This window comes from Camarhynchus parvulus, chromosome 4A (genome assembly GCF_901933205.1).
Source record: "Camarhynchus parvulus chromosome 4A, STF_HiC, whole genome shotgun sequence".
In the NCBI taxonomy this organism is placed as follows: Eukaryota; Metazoa; Chordata; class Aves; order Passeriformes; family Thraupidae; genus Camarhynchus; species Camarhynchus parvulus.
Window position 1 is genome coordinate 6,939,651 of NC_044600.1, and position 20,021 is coordinate 6,959,671.

Genomic DNA, 20,021 nt, shown 5'->3' on the forward strand with positions numbered 1-20,021 from the left:
TCTCTGCCTCCTTTAACATCACAAAAATGTTCCTCCAAATAGATGCCAGGCAGAGGCATGTGCTGTAGCACCCCCTGAGTTACCAAAGAAGAGCTGATTCTCCATCTTTTAGTAACTCATTCCAGTTTTGGGCTGCATTTAATGAGATTATTTCTTATTTTTACTTGACTCTTTAAAAACACATTTCAGGAATTTCTCAGCCTCCTGAGAAGCTGCGGCTGTCTTGCTCTGAAAATCCTGCTGCTCCATTTGAACACCAAGGACAAATGTACTGTGATACTGTGATGCTTGTTCTGCAGAGGAGATTTTTCTTGAGACACAACTGAGCTGCTCTGTGTAGGTGGGGAAGAGTTAGAGATGGGGCAAAGGTGTAGGAGTGCTGTAATAGTTTGCTTAAAACCAAAGATGATTAAAATCTGACACTGTTTCCCTGTAATCTGCTTGTTCCTGCCATCCTGACTCCTGTTTTACAAAAGAGCTGTGTTTATGTAGGTCACTGTACTACTTGCACTGCCAGTAACTCTTATCTTTTTTGGGGGGTACCATGGAAATGGATCAGCTTATGGGCTTTGAGCTGTGTGGCACTGAGCCAGAGCACTCTGTGCTGTTCTTGTGCTGGCTTTGCTCTGTCACCACACTTGTGCAGGCTGTGAAACATCGTGGTGGCACTCAGGTGGTTTCCCAGCCCAGGAAGTTTGGCTCACATGGAGCAAGCTTTCTCCACTGCTTGGAAGGGGTTTAGGGACCAAATTACACTGGGTTGGATTGCTCTTGGGTTGCAGTGACCAAGAGGCAGGAGGAGGCTGTGGCTGGGCTGAGTGTTGGGTGGATGGCTCCAAGCAGGACTTGTGGGCAGCATGTTAAGCTCCAGGGCACAGTGCAGGACATTGGTTTTAACCTGTCTGAGTCCCTTTCTGCAGAAAATCACTGTTGTACAGTGACACTGTTTTACAGCCTGCCAAGCGCTGCTTGTGCAGGGAGGCTCCAGCTGACAGTCAGGAGCAGCAGCTCTGCTGCCACAGAGCCAGGGGCAAGTTCTCCCATCAGCCAGAACCATCAGTCAACCCTCTCTGGAACAGCAAAGGAGCAGAGATGTAACTGTAGGTTTACCTTGAGTTCAGGTGAGGTGGAGAATTCATGTTGCAGTTGATAATGAGAGAAGACCCAGCTCAGCTTTGAGCCCAGTTGGCATTTCCAAGGCAGTAAGAAACAAAACTTACTTCTGTGTGTAGAGTGAGCCTCTCAAAAGATTTATTGACATATTCAGCTGTGAGCAAAAGCATCCAGCATGTTTTCCATCAGTGAGCCCCCATGTGTGTAGGTGCTAAGGCAGAGCAGAAGCATTGTGCATGTGGGCTGTGTGCCAGGTTTGGTGAGCACAGACCTGGGCATTGTTCTGGGGTCTGAAAGGATCAGTGTTTGTTCTCCCATATCTGTTTTGTATTGGCACAACAACAAAAATGCACTTTTTCTTGGAGATGTGCATGTATGCAGTCAACAAACATGACTGTCCCATATATTACTGAATATTGACACCTTGATCTGGCTACAGAGAATGAGTTTGTGGCAGGACAAGTAGATGGAGCACCACTAAAGTCAACACAAAGCTGTAGAGCTACAATCTGCCCTTCTCTGCCAAACCAAAACATAAATTGACTTCCTTTACAATAAAAATTACTGGGCATTACAAAACCAATCAGTGCTTTTGTACTTGGTAAAGCTGTTGGAATTCATTAGTGCCATATGTAGCTAGGTACTTACTTAACCATAACTCCTCTTGATTATTTAATACTTCAGCGATTCGTTTCTTTGCTCTAGAGACATTTTTGCATTATTGGAGTGAAGGAGAAAAAAATCCAAGCCAAACAAGCCAGTTGCCTGGCAATTGTCACCAAAAAAGAATGGCCACTGTGTTTTTGAAGTTTGTTTTTAAATCACTGATGTTGCTCAGCTAAGGGTTTTATGTCAGACCTGAGCCCAGAGCAACTTTTTTTTTTTTACAAGTGAGGATATGAGCTGTTCAGTGGAGAAATAAGGCAATAATGGAAGCATACAGTATTGCAGAGGGTCTAAGAGCTGAGCTGCATCAGGACCTGGGGTAAATATCTTTGTAAGATATCACTTTGTAAATGATAGAATACAACTTTTTTATTTAGCTGTGCTATGATGAAAGTTTCTCTGTTAAACTTATCAGCACATATTGAGTTTCAAAGACTATACCTGGAAGCAAACAGCTATATTTACTATAATTCTGTAAATATGATTGTTTTTAGACATTATAGCCATACCCAAGTATGAAATGCCTCAGGGGTTTTCTTTCAAAATGTGGGTTTTTACACTCACCCTGGCTTCTCATATTGACCTCTTTTATTACTGACCTTGGCCACCACTGCTTCTGTAGGCAAAGTCCAGTTCACCTGCATGGTATTAAGAATAATGACAGGTTATTTAATTGTCATTAAAATCCTCTGGAATTATGGAAAACTTATCTTCCATGCCCATAGTGATTATACCACAAATAACAACACTACTGCCCTTGCCTGTCCTTTGGGCTTCTTTTATTTTTCCCAGCATTGGTGGCACTTCTGCAGCAGTGGTTTTCCCTCCTGGTATTTCAAATCCTCAGGCCTGTTTCCTGACTGAGCATCTTTTCTCCATGTGGTTGTTCCTTTTTCCCCTTTGCCACCCCCCAGGCTGGGTGTGGGCATTCACACACAAACCTGGACCCCAAGGGCTCCTGAACTTGAGCTCCAGAGGTGCTGCAGAGCCCCAAGGGGGGTTTCTGAGGAGCTCTGCAGACCCCAAGAGGAGGAAGTCATGCTGCTGTAAATCTGCTTTTGGAAACTGTCTCCAGGCATGCATTTAAATAGGAGCCTGTGTGTTGTTCCAGGTCTGTAAACAGCAGTGGAGATCAGTGAATTCAGTAATGTGGCAGTAAACAGTTCCCATCCCAAGCCTTGCTTTAGTAGCTAATTTGTCAGCTGTGGTGTGTGTTAGGGCTTTATTATTTCTACAATTTGTCTGCTTAAAAACTTCCCCCCTAAAACCTGCTATTAAAATACTTTATCAAGGAGGCTGACTCTCAGGGCACACTGGGAAAAAAATTGCTGTCTGGGCCTATATCTATATTAATTTTCTAATCTCCTACCTTTTCCCTGGTTGAAAATCTGCCTAGTATGTCCACCTCTGGTAGATATTTTAATCATGAGTGTAGGGAAGAATTATTTTAGTCAGTCTCTTTGTGCTTTTTACCACAAACTAAGATAACTGGGAGAGATGCAGTACAAATAAGCTTAATGAAATAAAATATTCAACCCAGCACCTCCAAAAGTTAATGCTTTCTCTGTTATGGAATTACAAGGGAGACAGTCAGGGGGTCTTACATAGGTAAAAGTTGATCTCCTCTGAGGTTAGAATGATGGCATGGTTTAGGTTGGAAGGGACCTTGAAGATCATCTGGTCCTGCCCCCCTGCCATGGGCAGGGACACCTTCCACTGTCCCAGGCTGCTCCAAGCCCCATCCACCCTGGCCTTGAGCATTGCCAGGGATGAGGCAACCACAGCTTCTCTGTGCCTGTGCCTCACCTCCCTCACAGTCAAGAACTTCTTCCTAATATCCAATCTGAACCTCTGTCAGTTCTGCTTCCTGCTTGTCCTGTCCCTCCATGCCCTTGCAGTAAGTCCCACTCCAGCTCTCCTGGAGCTCCATCAGGCCCTGGAAGGTGCAGTGAGGTCTCCTGGCAGCTTTCTCCTCTCCAGGCTGAACAGCCCTGACTCTCTCAGCCTGTCCCCATAGCAGAGATGCTCCAGTCAGCTTTGTCATCCTCACTCCAACAGATCCATGTCCTTCTTATCTTGGGGGGCCTTGGAGCTGGAGGAGATGCTCCAGGTGGGTCTCACTAGAGTGGAGGTACAGAATCCCCTCCCTCCCCCTGCTGCCTGCCCCATTTTTGGTGCACCCCAGCTGCCCAGCCCCTGCTGCTCCCCTTGCAGTTGTTTGTGCAGCTCCACCTGCAGAGCATTGCCTAGAAAGGGAAGAGCAGGGAGCTCATCAAAGTCTTTTTTTTTTCCATTCAGAACTGATAACTGAGTTTCTAAAAAATCCTAATAAATTGCAAAATTAACCAGAGCTTTGTTCAACCACTTGCACTCATCAGAAGGAGGGAAGCAGAAAGGTGCCAGTGCTGTATGGGAACAGCATGCAATTCCCAGTGTGCTTGTCCTGTGAGCAGATCCCTGCTGCTTTACTTTCCTGCAAACACCTTTAAAAGACTGTTTAGGTCTGGGTTAGCTGGGTTATGTGGCTGGGCTGCTGTGGAGGTGATGCCATTGTGCAGGCTGGGTTTGATGTTATCCCAAAGCTGAAGTGCTCATCTCACCCGGCTTAGGGGAGTGCTTGGTGTGAACCCAGCTCTGATGGCCTTGGGAAGCCTCAGAGGCAGGAAAACTGGTCCCTTGCTTCCCTAGATTTTTAGGGGATCCTGGCAGGAGTTCATGAGTATGTTGTAAAGATAATGAGGCTTTGGTTGATTGTAGCACCACAGAAACATTGCTGCAATGTGTGCTCAAAACAGCAGTTCCAGCAGATACACAGGGCTGAAAATCAAGAATATGTAAATAAAGGGACTTTTGGCAACCAAGAATGAAAATCTCACCCATTGCCGTACACAGATTTAGTACATTTGTCAGCACAGTGATGCCAGGCTGGTTTCCCCAAATACTGCCCAGGAGCTGCTTTTGGGGCCATCTCACCTGGTGACTTGCTGGAAGCTGCTTTGCTCAGCAGGTTGCTCTAGCAGGGAGCTCTGGTGAGTTTTCCCATCTGCTAATGGATTTTTCTGTCTGTACTAGAGCTGGCAAGAGCGTTGTGGGGAAAGCTTTGAAATTACAGCACTGTTTGCGAAGTCCTTCCCTCTGAGACGCCGAGATCGGTTTCTTTGTACTTTTAATGTGGGTTCCTTTTTGTTGGCGTCTCTCCTGGGAGAGTCAGCTGGATGTACAGCCTCTGTATTTTCAAGTTCTTTATTGGCAAAGTTTAATCCTCAGGCTATTCTCTAATACTCTCTGGTAGCTAGCTCCATTTTTCACTTAAAGCTGGAAATACAGGAGAAATTTTGGTTTTCAGTGATCTCAGACCCCCTCAGAACTATCCCAAGGTGTGTGAATTGTGTATTTTGTTATCAATTTTGTGATAGGCAGTGTGAGATGCCTGATAAGCGTGTTAAAGCAAGCATCTGTTCCCCCTGCAGGATGATAATAAAGCTTATTTTGAGGGCAGTATCAGCAGCATTCCCATTCCTGTGAAAACACCTTGGGAGTACTATGATTAGTTGTCTGAAGAGGTTTCAGGTAGTAAAGATTTTTTGACACTTGGGGTAGCATATGGCCAAGCACTGAATTTCAAGGTGTTGATTTTGAGCTAGAAGGCTCCAGGTTGGTGGCTTGGCTGGTTGGTGCTCAGAGAGTAAGGGCAAAAGTTATTAATGCCTGCACTTTTGTAACCCAGTATCAACAATGTTGATCCAGCTATTCTGGCACACTGCTGCAGGACTTAAATCTCTGCTTTAGTATTCAAATATGCAGTAGCAAATTAGGGGCCTCCATCTCATTCTTGGAAGGGACTTTGGCATGAAGGCTCTTGACCATCACTTGCCTCTCTAGAGGAGTGAGACTCAGAGGTTATTCTCAGCCTAGTGAAAGCTTTTCCTCTTGCCTGGCCTGGGGAGGGAGACCATTGGTGTCACAATTAATGAATTAATTCACTGCTAGCAGGAATTTTGCCTGTGAGGATGCAGGGTAGCACTTTGGCCTGTGAGGATGCAGGTAGTCTTTGGTCAGGGTTGTCCTTTTCCAGTGTGGACAGAGTGGCACACTGGTGTGCCCTCCTGCTTGCTCTGGTGGCATGGCAAGGCTTTGAGTCACTTTGTCACTGAGCTGGGTCTGGGTGAAGCAGACTGAGTGTGTGGGGCTCTGCAGAGCTGCTGGGTGGAAGCAGTGGCCAGTGATGCTCAAACCTGTCAGCAGAGGTTTAATTTAAAAATAGCTTTTGATTTTGCTTCTATTTGGAAATTGTTATATTATACTCTTTTTTGTTCTCCTTTTGTCCTTTTAACTGGCCTCTGAGATGTGACATTTCAAGGGAATTTGCAGTGAGGGTTTTTTTCAAATAAAAAGTAGAAGGCAGCTGCTGACAGTGCCCCTTCCTCCCTGCACGCACACATGGCACGTGGAGCATCCTTTGGCAGCGTGTTTGATGTCCAACCCAACTTTGCACTGAAGACCACAGGAATCTGTTTGTTGACTTTAGTCTTGAGACAGATCACTTCGCTGGTGGCGACTTCATCCCCACTACTCTGCAGCTCAAAAAGAGCTTTTTAAGGCTGCTGCATTTTATGGGTGGGAATATCACAGAGCACCCACTGAGCCTGGCTTGGTCTCCCTTCAGATCACGTTGGCTGCATTGCAAGTGAGATGCACACAGGTTTGTGTGTGATGGGGCGTCTTGCATCTTTTCCAAGCTGAAGTCAGAACAAGCCTAAAGACCTCATGCAGATTAATTACTGGTTCTGTGTAGCTGTCTGCATGCACTGTGCCTTGGCGTCTTCCTTGTTTTAGTGGAGGAGCTAATTCGTTGTTTTGCAACTGGCTCCTGAGTGTTTAAAAAGGTATTTGGTTCTGAGATGCCCTGGCATCAGTACAAAGAGCTCCCAGAGTTACTGGGGCAGGATACAGTCTTAACAGCTGGAAATGAGGGTACACAGCTTTGCAATGTTCTGCAGCTTTCTACAGTGCACAGAACAGCTTCTTTCTTTCCTCATCTCTTTTCTTTTTCCTGGCTCCCATCACAGCTGGGTTGGAAGCTGGACCTGGGATGCTTTGGGATGTAGGAGAGGAGGGAGCTGCTGGTCATGAGGGAGGGGATATATGGAGTGCCTTCAAGCTTTGAAATTTCAGGCTGCCTGATTTTTTAATAAATTGTCATGGTCAAGGACATAATGAGAGGTCTTGAAATAGACTGGATTTAAGCAGGAAAAAACCCGAGTTTCATTCTGAACCAAAGATCACAGCATCAGAAATTTCCTTCCGTGTGACTTGAGGCTTCATCTGCATCAGAAACTGTGGGAGAGGTGCTGGCTAGGGAGGAGCTGCCCCTCTGAATGGGGATGGTTGGGGCACAGCCCTTTCACTGGGGCTGTGTTTGGAAATGAGCTTTGCACCTGAACTTCCTTCAGAATTAAACCAGCCTCGTGCTCTGGGTCCTTGCTGAGGTTTAGATTTGGTTTACCTGAAGGATGCTGCAAGCTGGTGCATGACAGAAACAGGAGACTGTTAGTGTGGGCTGATTCTGAGGGGCCTGCAGGGGAGTGATACCCATGGCATGACCTGCCTCTATCCTTACTTAACTCAGTCCCTCCAGATGTGCGTTTCCCTGGACACTTACTGTGGAATGGTGGAGCTGCCTGTGGAATTCTCTGCTAAAACTGCCCACACATCTTTCTTTTACCAGAGAGATCAAACCCCTGAGCATCAGCCCTGCAGACATGGCTCCCTGCTTGCTGCAGCCTCCTGCAACCCCTATTAACGTAGATGCTTTATTAGCAAAATACATTCTGGCCCATTTCCTTTCCTGACGATTTCTCTCCTTGCTTAGACCCGCAGCTTTGCCAGCCCAGAGTTGTGCTCACCAATATCCATCTCGCTGTGCTTTTTGCGCTAAACCCTCTTTTGGCCTCATTATCCGTGGCTGCCGTTTGCGCTCAGGCCTCCGCCCGGGGTCATCCACCGGGCATCCTTCATGTGAACAGCGCTGAGTTTACTCCCAGTGACAGTAACCCCCGTGAGTGCTGCTGCCTTCAAACCAGAGCTATCTCTCCCGTTAGCAATGCTGATGAATGAGCAAGAACAAACCAGAAAGTTAAAAGGGACCCTCTGCAAAGCAGGAGTGGAGCCCAGAGCTGCCCGGGCGGAGCAGCGGTGTTTTGTTTTGCGCTGCAGAGGATGAGGGGCTGGGTTGCAATGAGTGGTTTGGTTCATTTTGAATTCTCTGCCTGTGCGTGGTGCTGTGAATTATATCATTTTTGCATCTTGTTGTAAAGTGGCTTTGAGGTACCAGGCATGAATGATGCTAAATACGTTTTGCTGGGGAAAAAAAATTCAACAAACAATTGCGGCAGATTTTTCATCCATCTGCTGCAGCAGTGCACCCCTCATTGCTGGGTCCTCACTGCCCTATCAGGCCACTGCAAAAGGAACTGGTGGCCTTTCCATCCCTACCTGTTGTGTCACCCTTCTAATGAGCCCCCGAGGGCACGGAGCCTGCTTTCAGTAGGTGAAGTTTGCTGCTAACTGCATTATTTTTCCAAAGATTTGTTGAAGCAAGAGCAGGCTGGCTGCAGAAAGCTGTGCTGATAGCCTACAGCTACTTGGGCAGAGTTATTTCTGTTTAAAAATAAAAAGAAAATAAAAAGCAAGGCAGCTGTTGGCAAATTTTGCAATTCTTTATGCAGGTGTATCTTTGTAACCTAATCAATTTTCACACCCAATTCTTTTCCATGCTACTGACAAAGGTTGAGATGATGCTCTGAGCCAGTGACCTGGAGAGAACCAGCTGGAGAGCTGGGTGGTTACTGAGGAAAACTTGGGGGTGACTGATGTGCTCTAAGTTACGTCTTTCTGAAGCTTATTAACTCCTGGATTGCACATATTGATCTGTATCACTGTAAAATAAACCTTGTGCTGCTGCTCTCCAGAGAGCAGAGTGCAGGTATTTCTGGAGATACCCAACTGCCTGTGCTGATACCTCAGTCATCCATCCTCTGTCTGCTCCCTGAGGGATGGCCCAAAAGCCACGGAGCAGAGGGCACTTGAGGGCAGTGGGGCAGAGGGAGGGGATGCTGGGGTGGCTCTGATGAGCAAAATGTCACCATGAGCTCAGTGCAGATGGACCCAAAAGGGTTTGCCCAGTAAAAAACATCCAGGAAGGTCATCTCTGAGCCTTGCTTCATGCAATTCCCATTGTTTGGAGCCAGAAGGAAATGTAATAACTCCCTGCCTTTAGATTTTGGTGCAAAATGTTTATCTTTTCCATGAGCTGGGGAAATTCCCAGCTTGCAACTTGCAAGGTGAGTGGGGAAAGTAATGACGATAAACAAAAATGCATTACAAGTGTTTAGTCAATTTTTTTTCCCATCTAATGATTCTCCTACCTAATTTTGGAATTGTTGTATATCAGTGTGTTGGAATTCACTTCTCATAATCTAATACTAGTCCTCTGTTTGATGCTGTTAATAAAGGTGTTGTGATAAAGTAGGATTAATTTAATTTCTGTCTGCAAAAGGCTATTGTTGAATGAGTCCCTTTAATACATTAATCAGACATACAGCATTGTAACAAGGTTAAAAGTGCACACCGATTTCCATTATAAAGATATTCTCAATCAGGCAGAAACTAATCTAATGTTGTAAGTCATTCTGTAATTCAATTGTTCTAACCACAGTACATGTAAAAACAAGATGTCTTCCAATAAAGTCTCAAAAAAGCCCTGCAGATATTTATATCTTTATAGAAAAGAATGATTTACATTTTCAATAAGCCTTATTTGTCTTTGGGAAAAAACTTAATTCCTTTATCGAGCAAAAATCTAATGGGAGCCTTTTTACCTTGTTTGCCATGTTTTGGGTATATTATCTTGGTGCTGACCTGTAATTGGATTAGGTTAGGCCTGACTGTCAGGGAGAAAAAATTGCTATGGATCTGGTAGCTTCAAAACTAAGAAAAAATCAACAGAAGTTGTTAAAAAAAAGAAAAAAGAACACAGGGCCCTCCCAAGCCTTTTGTTGGCTTTGAGTGGATTATTTTTACCAGCAGCTAATCTCTGCTGCATGGAACTATTTTTACCATTTTCCCTTAATGATAACTATTATGTTTCTCTTTCAGACTTTCACTGGGGAGGTCCATGGCATGGCCATGGGGAAAGCCTCGTGCCCCCTTGCCAGGAGCTGCATAACGTGTGAGGTTGTTCTGAGCTTTGCTAGAAAACAAATGCTTATAATTTTTCTGCTGAAGAGATTCAGTAACTTCACTGTTGAAATTATTTTGAGAGTTTTGTTGGCTCCAGCCTTGTTGTCTTAGCAGAGACTGGTGTTTGGAAAGAGAAAGGTGGATGGAGGGAGAAAAAAGTTGCTGCTGGGGAGATTATTTCTATCTGAAGGTTAAAATAAGTAGGGTGATGTTAGTAAGGGATGGTGAGTGGGGAGGAATGGGGAGTGCCAAACCCTTTGGGGTAGGAAGGGTTTCCATTCACCATAGGAAGGGAGAAGGGCATTGTATAGCAAAAAATACTTGGAGGTGTAAAAAACCTTTGGGATGGTTTCAGTATGAGTGTTTATTGAAATATAAATCTGAAAAGCTGTGTGTACCTGTGAGCGTGGTCTGTGCAGGCTGCAAAACAGACATTGCCTTTTACCTGCTTGTTTTGATATCACCAGTTACAGCAGATTTAGTGGTAAGCCCCGTGTGCTCTATTTTAAGTAAATATTACACTTGCTATTGGATTGCTGAAAGAGAGAGAGAACTAATTAAGGAGATGGGATATCATCTGTAAATTTTTCTTCCCTGAGATTTTATGAGCGGTAATTTGAAAAGAGCCATATTAAAGTCATTCAGGAACAAGTTAATGCTGCGTTTCTGAGAATATTGCCCTTCTACTCAAAGATTATATTAAAGAATAAACAGTGTACAGTAGCTAATTGCTAGCTGACACATTATAATGGCTTTATACTGCCAAAATTGAATCGGTCTGGTTTAAGGGGGAAAAAAAAGGGAAAAGTAATGCAGTAACTTTTTAATTATTTAACAAAGTATTTCTCAAAGAATAATTGAATCTGGGCTCATGGCTGCAGGGGGGAAGAGAGGCTGGTAGGTATTGACCACATTTGCAGCCCAGCTGACATGGCTGCTGTTAAATACCCTGTTACAGGCTCTGACTCTGGCTTGTGTTCCAGACTGATGGCAGGTATCTGTTTTTCCTCTCTAAATTAGGCTGCTAGGAATTTATTTCTCTGGGATTGTTCCTTTCTGTAGTGCCGTAGGCACAAACACGGTGCAACATTAAAACCCACAGAAATCTCCCAAGGAAACCGATTAACCCATGGAAGGAAAATAACAAGCACGTGGTGATTGCCTGGAGCTCTCCTGCTGCCTGGCTTTGCCCAGTGAGGGTTTTTTTAAGATCTTGGTAAAAACTGGTGATCCCTCAAGCCCATTCCTTGTTTCCCAGCCTGTTGTGATGGGGTAGATTTAATTGCCTGCAATAGGAGGGTCTTCTAGGGACCCATAGCAGCAATTGTGTGTTAGAGCATGCAGAGAGTGCAATTGTATAATTAAACTGTATTTGGCATCCTTGGCAGAAGTGGGCTCTGCTGCCTTGAGTCCTAATTTTCTGTCAGGTTAGATGAGTCAGTGCTAATGTTGAAATCAGCTGTTTGAATTTGGAGCATCTTCAGCTTCCTTGGGGAATCAGTCCCAGGGGCAGAGCAGCAGCCTGGGTCAGGAGCAGCCGTGTCCCCCTCTGCTGTGCTGCCTCCTCAGCCATGGAGCTCCTTGGGGATGTGGGGTTCCACCAGGACATGGACTCTGGGTACTGCCACCTTCTGCTCCTGAACCTGGCTTTAGTGAGTCTAATGTGTTCTGGGTATCTCTGGATTTTGCTTCATCTTCCCTTTTGCTCTGCTATAACCTTCCAGGCAAGGCTGGCTTCTCCTTCCAAGAATAAAATCTTAGTTTGGTTGTCTAAGAAATATCAGATTGCGCAAATCTAAGTTAAAACCATAATGCTGCAGGGCCCTGTTCCAGGAAATGTCTGCACATAGGAAAACTGCTTAAGTGTGTGCCAAAAATTAAGCAAATGCTTTTTTCTTGATTCTCCCAGTTGGTTGGCTGGGTTGGGTCTGAGCCCTGGCTGGGGCTACAGCTGTATGCCCTGTGGTTTGCTGCTGAGGTCCAACCATCCAAACTGAAATACCAAATTCTGTGTCAAATATGGAATTAACAAAATGCTGCAGAGAAAGGCTGACTTGAGAAGTTGTGCCTTAATTATATGTCATGGATTATAAAGACAGAAGGAACAACTGTGATCATTTAGTCCGACTTCCTCTCTACCTATAAATAACAATAAACAGGCTTTTGCTGAAACACAAAGCTGCTTTCTTTGGTGGATTAAACACTCCATGCTGGGGACGCCAGAGAGAAGAAACATCTTGTTTGCATTAGTTTATGTAGGTTTGAAAGGGCTCGACTCAAGCTGAGGTCACGGTTCCTTTGAGAGAAAGGGCATCCTGTGCTGGGAGAAGCTGGGTCAGTGCAAGGGTTGGGACGTGGTGGGACGCTGTGGAGCTGCCTTGTGTGCTGCAGCACTTGTGTGGTGCATTGGCCATCACATCCCGCTGGGGACAGGGTGGTGTGTCCCACCAGGAGCAGTGATTGGAGCTGCAGGGTTGTCTCTTTCCAATTTAAGGCATGTGAACCCTGACACAGCACAGGGATGTGCAGGTGGAAACCCTGCAGCTTCAGCAGTTGGCACCAAGGATTGAAATCCATAAAAAGTCTCTTGTGCTCCCCACTGCTCTGCTGAGCTGGTGCACCCTCACCCTTGTGCAGTCTCTGGGGCAGAGTGATGGTGTAACCATGCTGTGTGTCAGACCTGCCAGCTGCTCTGTCACCTCTGTCACATCAACACAGGTGGCTGTGTGTGGAGCCCATCCTGCTCCTTGCCCTGAGAACCAGTCCCACCAGTCCTCTAGGGCCCTGTGTTTCTGCTGTGACAATGACCTTCTGCAAAGTATTTTGTGATCCTCTATATGAAGCATGGCAGTCAGGATTTAGAACTAGAGGATCTTTAAGGTCCCTTCCAACCCAAACCATTCTAGGAAAAACTAATTTATATTCACTTTGAAAAATGCCTCTGTGGCTCTGTAGCAGCTTGAAGGAGCTGGTCTTCAAGCCAGGTGGTGATGGCCTTCAGCACAACCTGGTCTGGTGGCCGCAGGGGTCCCTGGGTGTTTGTAGCCCGTGTCTGCAGCATGTGTTGGGCGTCACCGCGGGCACTGGTGTGACAGGCACTCTGTTATTTTAAGCATTAGTGTTTGTGTGCATTTTACACATTATAGCGTTGCATTATTTAAGGGTGATGCATTATTAAACGTTCTCCTCGGCATGGAGAGTAGGTCACTTCCTCTGATTCCTGTCTCTGCATGAGTGAGTTAGGATGCTGTCTCTTATGTAATCCCTGCAGTCTGAATAATGGAGATCGTAATACTATAGAGCTGATTAATAACATTTAGTACTCCATTAATGAGGAATTTTGTTGGAGTGTTCATTGAAGACATCTGTGTTACCATACTCAGTTTGTTCTTTCTGCTCGAGTGCCTGGAACCAGAAGAACAATCATTACTTAGTTAATAATGATGTGCTTCCTAAGATAAAGGCTTGTAAATTCATTTTTATGCCCATAATCACATTTTTCTGCTGTGAGAAGAGTGGGGGAGCTGGGAATTGTCTCCTTCCCATATTCCTGACAAAATGTATCTAATGATTAGAAGCATATAATAAGAGTGTTTGTCCTAGCCAAATGTTTCTGCACTCCTGTTAATCAGCGTTGGTTTGAGAGCGCGGCGCCGTTTGTGGAAGGCGATGCAATCACTGGGGCAGTGTGGCAGATTTAAATCAGTAATAAAAGCCCTGGGGAAATTAACAAGACAAAACATTAACCACAGACTAAACATTAACATATATTAGCATTTTTATTACACCTGTAGAAATGGTAAATGTGCTTGGTTACTACTATTAAAAAGTTTATGTTCTATCCCACATCATCGCAATGTATATTTTTGGTTTAAGCCCTTTAGAATTTAATTAAGCGGAATTCTGTAGCAGCACTTGAGTAATAGACTTCAGGTTCACTTTTATGGTGACTTTGAAGATAAACGGGGCACAAATGCGATCTTTATAATGCTAATAAGACTTGTGATGTGTAGTGGAGCAGGTTGTTAAAAGGAATTGGGGAAGAGGCACCAATTCAAGCTGCTGCCTTACTGAGGCTTTCAGCCTCGCTGGTCATCAAACTGGGCTCCATCACTGAAGGATGCTCAGGGTTTAGTGGGCATTAGTTTGTTTCTCCAAAGACAGCATGTCTGTGGTCTCTTGATGTTCTGTGCATTCTGTAGCAAATCACTCTTTCAGAAGCTGTATTCAAATCAATTATAATAGTTAATCTCTTTTCAGTTTGATGTGTGGCTTCTCCCAAAGGAAACCCACGAATAAGTACAAAATGACTTATGTGAACTCCAGAGAGCAAAAGAGATTGTGGGAGGAAATCTTCAGAAATAAGGCCATCCCCTTGAGGGGAAAAAATACTGTGTCTTCCTGGAGAATGAATCTATAAGCAGAAGAATTCATAGAAAAGACAAATGGAAACTCCATGTAAAGTTTAAGCAAAGGTCAAATACAGCCAACTCTCCTTTGGAGCAGAGTGGAGCTCCTGGGCTGAATGAGAAGTGGCAGCAGCAGGTATCCAGCAGTGTCTAATGCAATCCCTTCTTCTCCAAGGAGAAGCTGATTAGCTACTTTTTTTTGTCTTTTTTTTTTCCTCTTCTAAATCATCTAAAAAATTACCTTTAAAATGTTCTTACTCTTAAAAGCAAAGCTCAGATTGGCACTGAGGATCCCAGTGTGCTGCTTTCCAATCCTTTCACCCCTGGATTTCCTTGCTGATGTGCAAGATAAGATGTTTTTGCCCCATGTGGCCACGCTGCCTCGTGCCTTGGCAGCAGAGTCTTGGGTTCTGAGTTGTTGGAATGGCTCCTGAGGTATTAAAAAGTCTTTTTTCCCAGCCCCGCACTTGAAGAAGAAGATGGGATTCCTTGGCTCTGGTTTTCAAGGTTGTTTATTTTCTCTTATCTAATAGATTGTCTTTCTGACCTGCTGAGATCTGTCCAGCCGGTCGGGTTGTGGCACAGTCCCAGCCCTTGGGGTGGTGTTATCTTTTATACTAAAAACTACTTGTACTTTATTTACAATAATTTTCCAATACCTATCACCTATGTTAGACAGTCTGTCTCTACTCTAAACCAATCCAGAAGTGCCACCATCACAGCAGAAGATAGAGGACAAGAAGGAGAAGGAGAAAGACAGAACATGCCCAGATTCCTCCATCTTACCTCTTGAATCCCCATTCTAAAAACCCCAAAATTCTACTTTTCCCCCCGGTGGTAAATTCACTATCATTCTATTCAAACCCTTGTGGCTTGTAACTCTTCACACAAAGTTGGTAATTGTTTCCATGGATTAAAATCCAAGGCACAGGTGTCTTTGACTCCGTGCCAAGGTCTCTGAGCCCCCTGCCAGGGTCTTGAGTCCTCCAGGGCAGTCAGAGGAATGTCCTGGGTTCCAACAGCAAAGCAGGTTCATCAGGAGCCTCAGTGGTGTCAGGGATGCCATCCTGCCATAGCCAGGCTGGAGCTGCCCTCCATCAGCTGCACGGGGGCTGTGATGCTTTGCACAGAACCTGCTGCTGTGGTCACTCTTTCTTTGATAATTAACCCCAGTAATCCCAGTTTCCTGGGCTGGCAGGTATCCACGGGGATCAGTGCTGTGCTTTACACCCATGCATCAGCTCAGCTGTAGCAAATCTGGTCCCTGCAGTCCTCAGGCACCTCTTATCTTAAATTAATGGGGAAGCCTTACAGTGGGCCGCTGGTGCTGCTCCATTAGCCTTGTCCCTGTGCTCCTCTCAGCTCAGTGTTCCCCCGAAAGCTGAGCCATCACAGCTGCAGCCCCCGGGGTGTTGGGAGCAGCTGCTGCCCCTGGGCCCCTGCCCAGCCCGGCTCTGGTACCTCCTGGGGCTGCAGTAAAGAACTGGAGCACGGGTTGTGGTTTCCTCAGAAGGCAAAGTGTTCCCCTCGTGGCCTGGGTCACACTCCTCATGGAGGAGGCTAATTAAATCGGGTAATTAGTGAGTTTGTTAATGAGCTGGGGCAGGGTAGTTTTGCTTGGGCTGTTGCAGTGCCGGTGGCTTGGGGGGTTTGTAAAAGCTCAGGGCTTTGGGAAGGTTTTTCTTGCCTGGTGTCCTTGGCAGATGAAGTCCAACTCCTGTTGCCTAAAAAACACTCTGGCATTTACTTAGTCATTTTTTTGTGTCTTAATGTGTCAAACTTCAGCCTATTCTGCATTAAGGCAGAGCTCTTGCGCTGACTATCCTTTAGATAAGGGCTGGTGTATATTTACTATCCCCCTGGTGGGGAGGAGAAGAGCCAGAGGTTCTATTCTGTCATTTTGCTTTGAATTTCACGTTTATATCGTTGTGTTGGAAGGAAACCGCTTGTTAAACTCTGTTGCTTGATACAAAGTTGGCAACTGGATTAGAGATGCTCCCTTCCTTTTGCTCTCCCTCTTGCAGACACACCACAGTGCCGGGGAGCTGTCTGTCCTTGCTCCTGCCAGAGCAAGCAATCCCTGGAGAGCTGAATCATCACACTTGTTTCTCCTCAAGGTCTGAGCTTGTATCTATCCCTTCTCTGACTGCACTATAGTGGCATTTTTCTTTTCTTTTTGGAGCCTGCTTCAAAATGGCAATGGTTAGGAAGAGACTGGGAAGCTGTGTTCATGTGTTCCTGAGCCTGCAGTGTGGACACAAAACGAGGGAAAGATTGAAACAGGATTTCTGAGCTGTTGTCCTAGGACTGCTTGTGGCCCAGCAGACTTTGGCAGATGGTTTGTGAAATCCTTCCCTCCCCCAAAAAGTACACACGATGCTGCCCCTGCAAATGAGCAGGCAGTCTGTTACTTCTACTTTCACTCACTTTATTTTAAAGTTCAAGTCTCAGCCGGGTTTTTGTTTGACTAAAGGGTGACAGCTACTTCACTGTGACTTCACAAGATGGGCTGCAAGGTTGGGCTTTTTTCCTGAGAAGGTTAGTTAGTGCTTGAATAAATAAATAAGTAAAAATTTGGTGGAAAGTTTAAGCAGTGCATCCTTCTGTCTGCAAAGATTTCATCTGCTGTCCTATGTCACAACTAACACAATCCTGTTTGTGGTTTCATCCCACACAGGAGGGATGGCTGGACTGGGTGATCAGTGATTTGGCTTGATGATCAACCACTGAACTGGATGATTGTAGAATTCTTTTCCAGCCTTATTCAATGAATCTTGGAGCCTTGGTACCCAGGTGCAGTGTGGGGCTGTGAGGATGCAGCTGAGCTGCAGCTCCTGAGCAGGACTTGGGAGCAGAGGGGCTGAGCTCCCTCCAGTGCTGGGTGGCAGATGAAGCATCCCCACCTTGCTGGGTCCCCTTGCTGTTTGAAGCAGGCTCTCGGGTGCTGCCATTGTTCACGCTGTCACTCCGACCCTCCCTCTCCCATTCAGTGCCTCTGCGTCCTTGGGAAAAACCTTGATCCTGGACTTGCTCTTCTCTCAGGGTTGGATAGGTTTTGCCAGCTGAAAACTGGGCTTTGGAAAGGGATTTGGGGGGATTTTCACAAGCTGGGAAGAATCAAAGGGAGTCATCACAACAGCAGCTTCAAGTGTCCAACCTTTTCCCACTTCTCCACTTTATATGTCCATTCAGAGCCTGGGTGCAGTGATGCTGCTTTGTGGCACTGCTTCCTCTGTACCCCCTGTCCTGGAGCTTTTGTGTATCTTGTGTTTCCCTGGAGGAGGTCTCATGGCAGGTCTCATCTCTGACTTGGGCCGAGGAAAAGCCCACAGAGACCCCTGAGCATCCTGGCACTGTCCTGCTGCTCTGCCCTTTGCAGGGACAGTGGCACCAGCCAGTATAGAGAGGGCTTGGGACATCTCCCATTCCACAGTGGGGGGGGTCTCAGATCCCAAATGCCCTTCTCCAGGTCTCCTGCTGTCCTGTGATTTCCTCCTATTCCTGTCTGCTTGCATCAGGGGACCTGTAAATGTTATGAGAAAGATCAATGCTAACAGAAATCCCAAAAGGCAAAGAAAATAGCCCAAAATGTGATCCATTTTGTGAATCCCTCCCTCCCTCTGTTTTTGAAGCCTGCCAAGTGATTTAGAGAGGGCAGTAGGGCTGGTTACATTCTTGTGCAAAACTTGGTTTTTGGCAAGGCAGAGAGGAGGCACAGCCAAGGGAGGGCACAAGAGGAAAATCCAGGTAAGATGCTGCAGAAACTGCTCCCCTGGCAGCTGCAGGAGCAACTGCTTTGGCAGAGGAAACTGCAGGTGCTGAGGGACTGGTGGCAGCATCTCGTCCCACCATGATGAGAACAGAAACTGCAGAGCCCAGCTCCCAGGAGGTTTCTGTTTTACTCTTTGTTGTACGGCAGCCTGAGCAAACAAACTCTGCTGCTCTTGATAATGAAAGAGGTGACATTACTAATTTATTTGCCCACCCAAATGTAGGATGTAATAGAACAGAATTAATCTCCTCTCTTTACACATCAGATGCTTGTAGCTTTGGGTGGCAGGCATGCTTTTAACCTCTGGTGTGCAGCTCCCTGGCATTGCCTTGATTCGATGTGGTGTGACGATAAATGAGGTGCTGCAAGGAATGGGCATTTCATGGGTGGATGGGTGGTCCATGCCTGATGTGGGTGCTGGGATGAGGCTCAGAGGAAGTGAGGGTGGTGTTGGCTGTGGTGCTTTCATGGTCCCAGCAATCAGCCAAGCTCCTTTCACAGGCCAGCGTGGATGAGTCCTGCAAGAGCAGCACAGGGTGGATCAAAAGGAGCTTTGACAGTAGCAGTGGTGGCACAGGGGGACAGATGTGCCTTGGCAGTGTCCCAGGGAAGGAAATGGTGGCAAACCCACCCACAGCAGGGACTGCATAGTGGCCACTGCTGGGTGAGTCTCGGGACAGTGGCCATGCAAGGGAGCTTGAACAAGGCGCTTTGGATTCCTTCCCTCGATGCTGCAGGCAGTTCCCAAATAATCTGTATGCTAATGAGCTAATTTGTGCCATTAGCAGGGCCCTGTTAATCAGGGCCTCCCACAACATGGCTGGGCTGTGGCCCCAGTGCTTGCTGTATTTTAGGCTCTGGGTTTTTTAATTAGTAGTGATGTGTATGGTCATCCCTGGGCACTTGCAGTGCAGTCTGTGCAGATGCTGAGCTACCTCAAGGTGCAGAACCAGGGATTTTCCTTCAGAAGTGAGGTGTTTCCTAAAAGTCTGAATAGAGAGCTAGAGTGCAGCAGAGTCTGGAGATGCTGTGGTGTTCAGGAAGGAGCAGGGAACATCTCAAGCCCCTTCCTGCCAGCCTAAGTTTAACTTGACACAGGAAGATTTGCCTCTCACACCTGCAGCTCAGGGTTTTGATAGCCACAGGGGCACTTCAGTGCCCCAGTATTTTGCCTGAAGCTTCCTGCATTCCTTCCCAGGGGATGAGTATTTATACAAAAGCCAGGTTGTAACCTTAGGACAGAATTTTGCTTTCAGGTGCTTGCTGAACTATGAGCAAGATGGGGATGACAGGACAATATCAGCTCATGTGCAGGTGCCAGTGTGCATCTCAGCTGATGCCTGCAGTCCCAGCACTTCTCTCACTGCTGTGTTTGTGTTTCCAGATCAGCAGGATGTGTGGCCACGCTCAGCAGAGGCAGACTCGATCAGCTCATTATCCTGAGGACCTTTTCATTGACAGGAAAGTCCTGAGAGTGACTCACATGGAGCAAGAAGAAACCTTGTCGAGCAGGAGGAGGTGAGAATGCTCAGGCTGAGCGTGGTGCCTGCTGGATGGGCTGCAGGAGCAGCCACCAGATGGAATGGCCCTGTGGAAGCAGATGGAAAAGCTCCTTATTTCCCTTACCCATAAATCTGGCTCTGAGCATCAGAGCTGCTCTGTGGCAGGCTCTGAAGTGCAATGAGGTGTCCACATGGGTTTTCTCACCTAGTGCACCCAGGTTAATACACCAAATGCCTGGTCTGGATTTCTTGGGTGCTGCTATAGAATCTGAAATACTCACAGGTGTAGTTATAGATAGAAATAGTCACTCCATCCTG

The 20,021-nt window shown here is 46.2% G+C and overlaps 1 protein-coding gene across 2 annotated transcripts in view; it reads left to right on the forward strand.

The window, feature by feature from the left end:
* The window catches only part of GPC3 (glypican 3), a 140,653-nt gene that overhangs the window by 65,625 nt on the left and 55,007 nt on the right, over positions 1–20,021 (forward strand). For both annotated transcript variants that reach the window (XM_030967571.1, XM_030967572.1), the window contains exon 4: positions 19,586–19,719. In XM_030967571.1, coding sequence (XP_030823431.1) covers positions 19,586–19,719 — 134 coding nt within the window. The remainder of the gene's footprint in view (positions 1–19,585; positions 19,720–20,021) is intronic.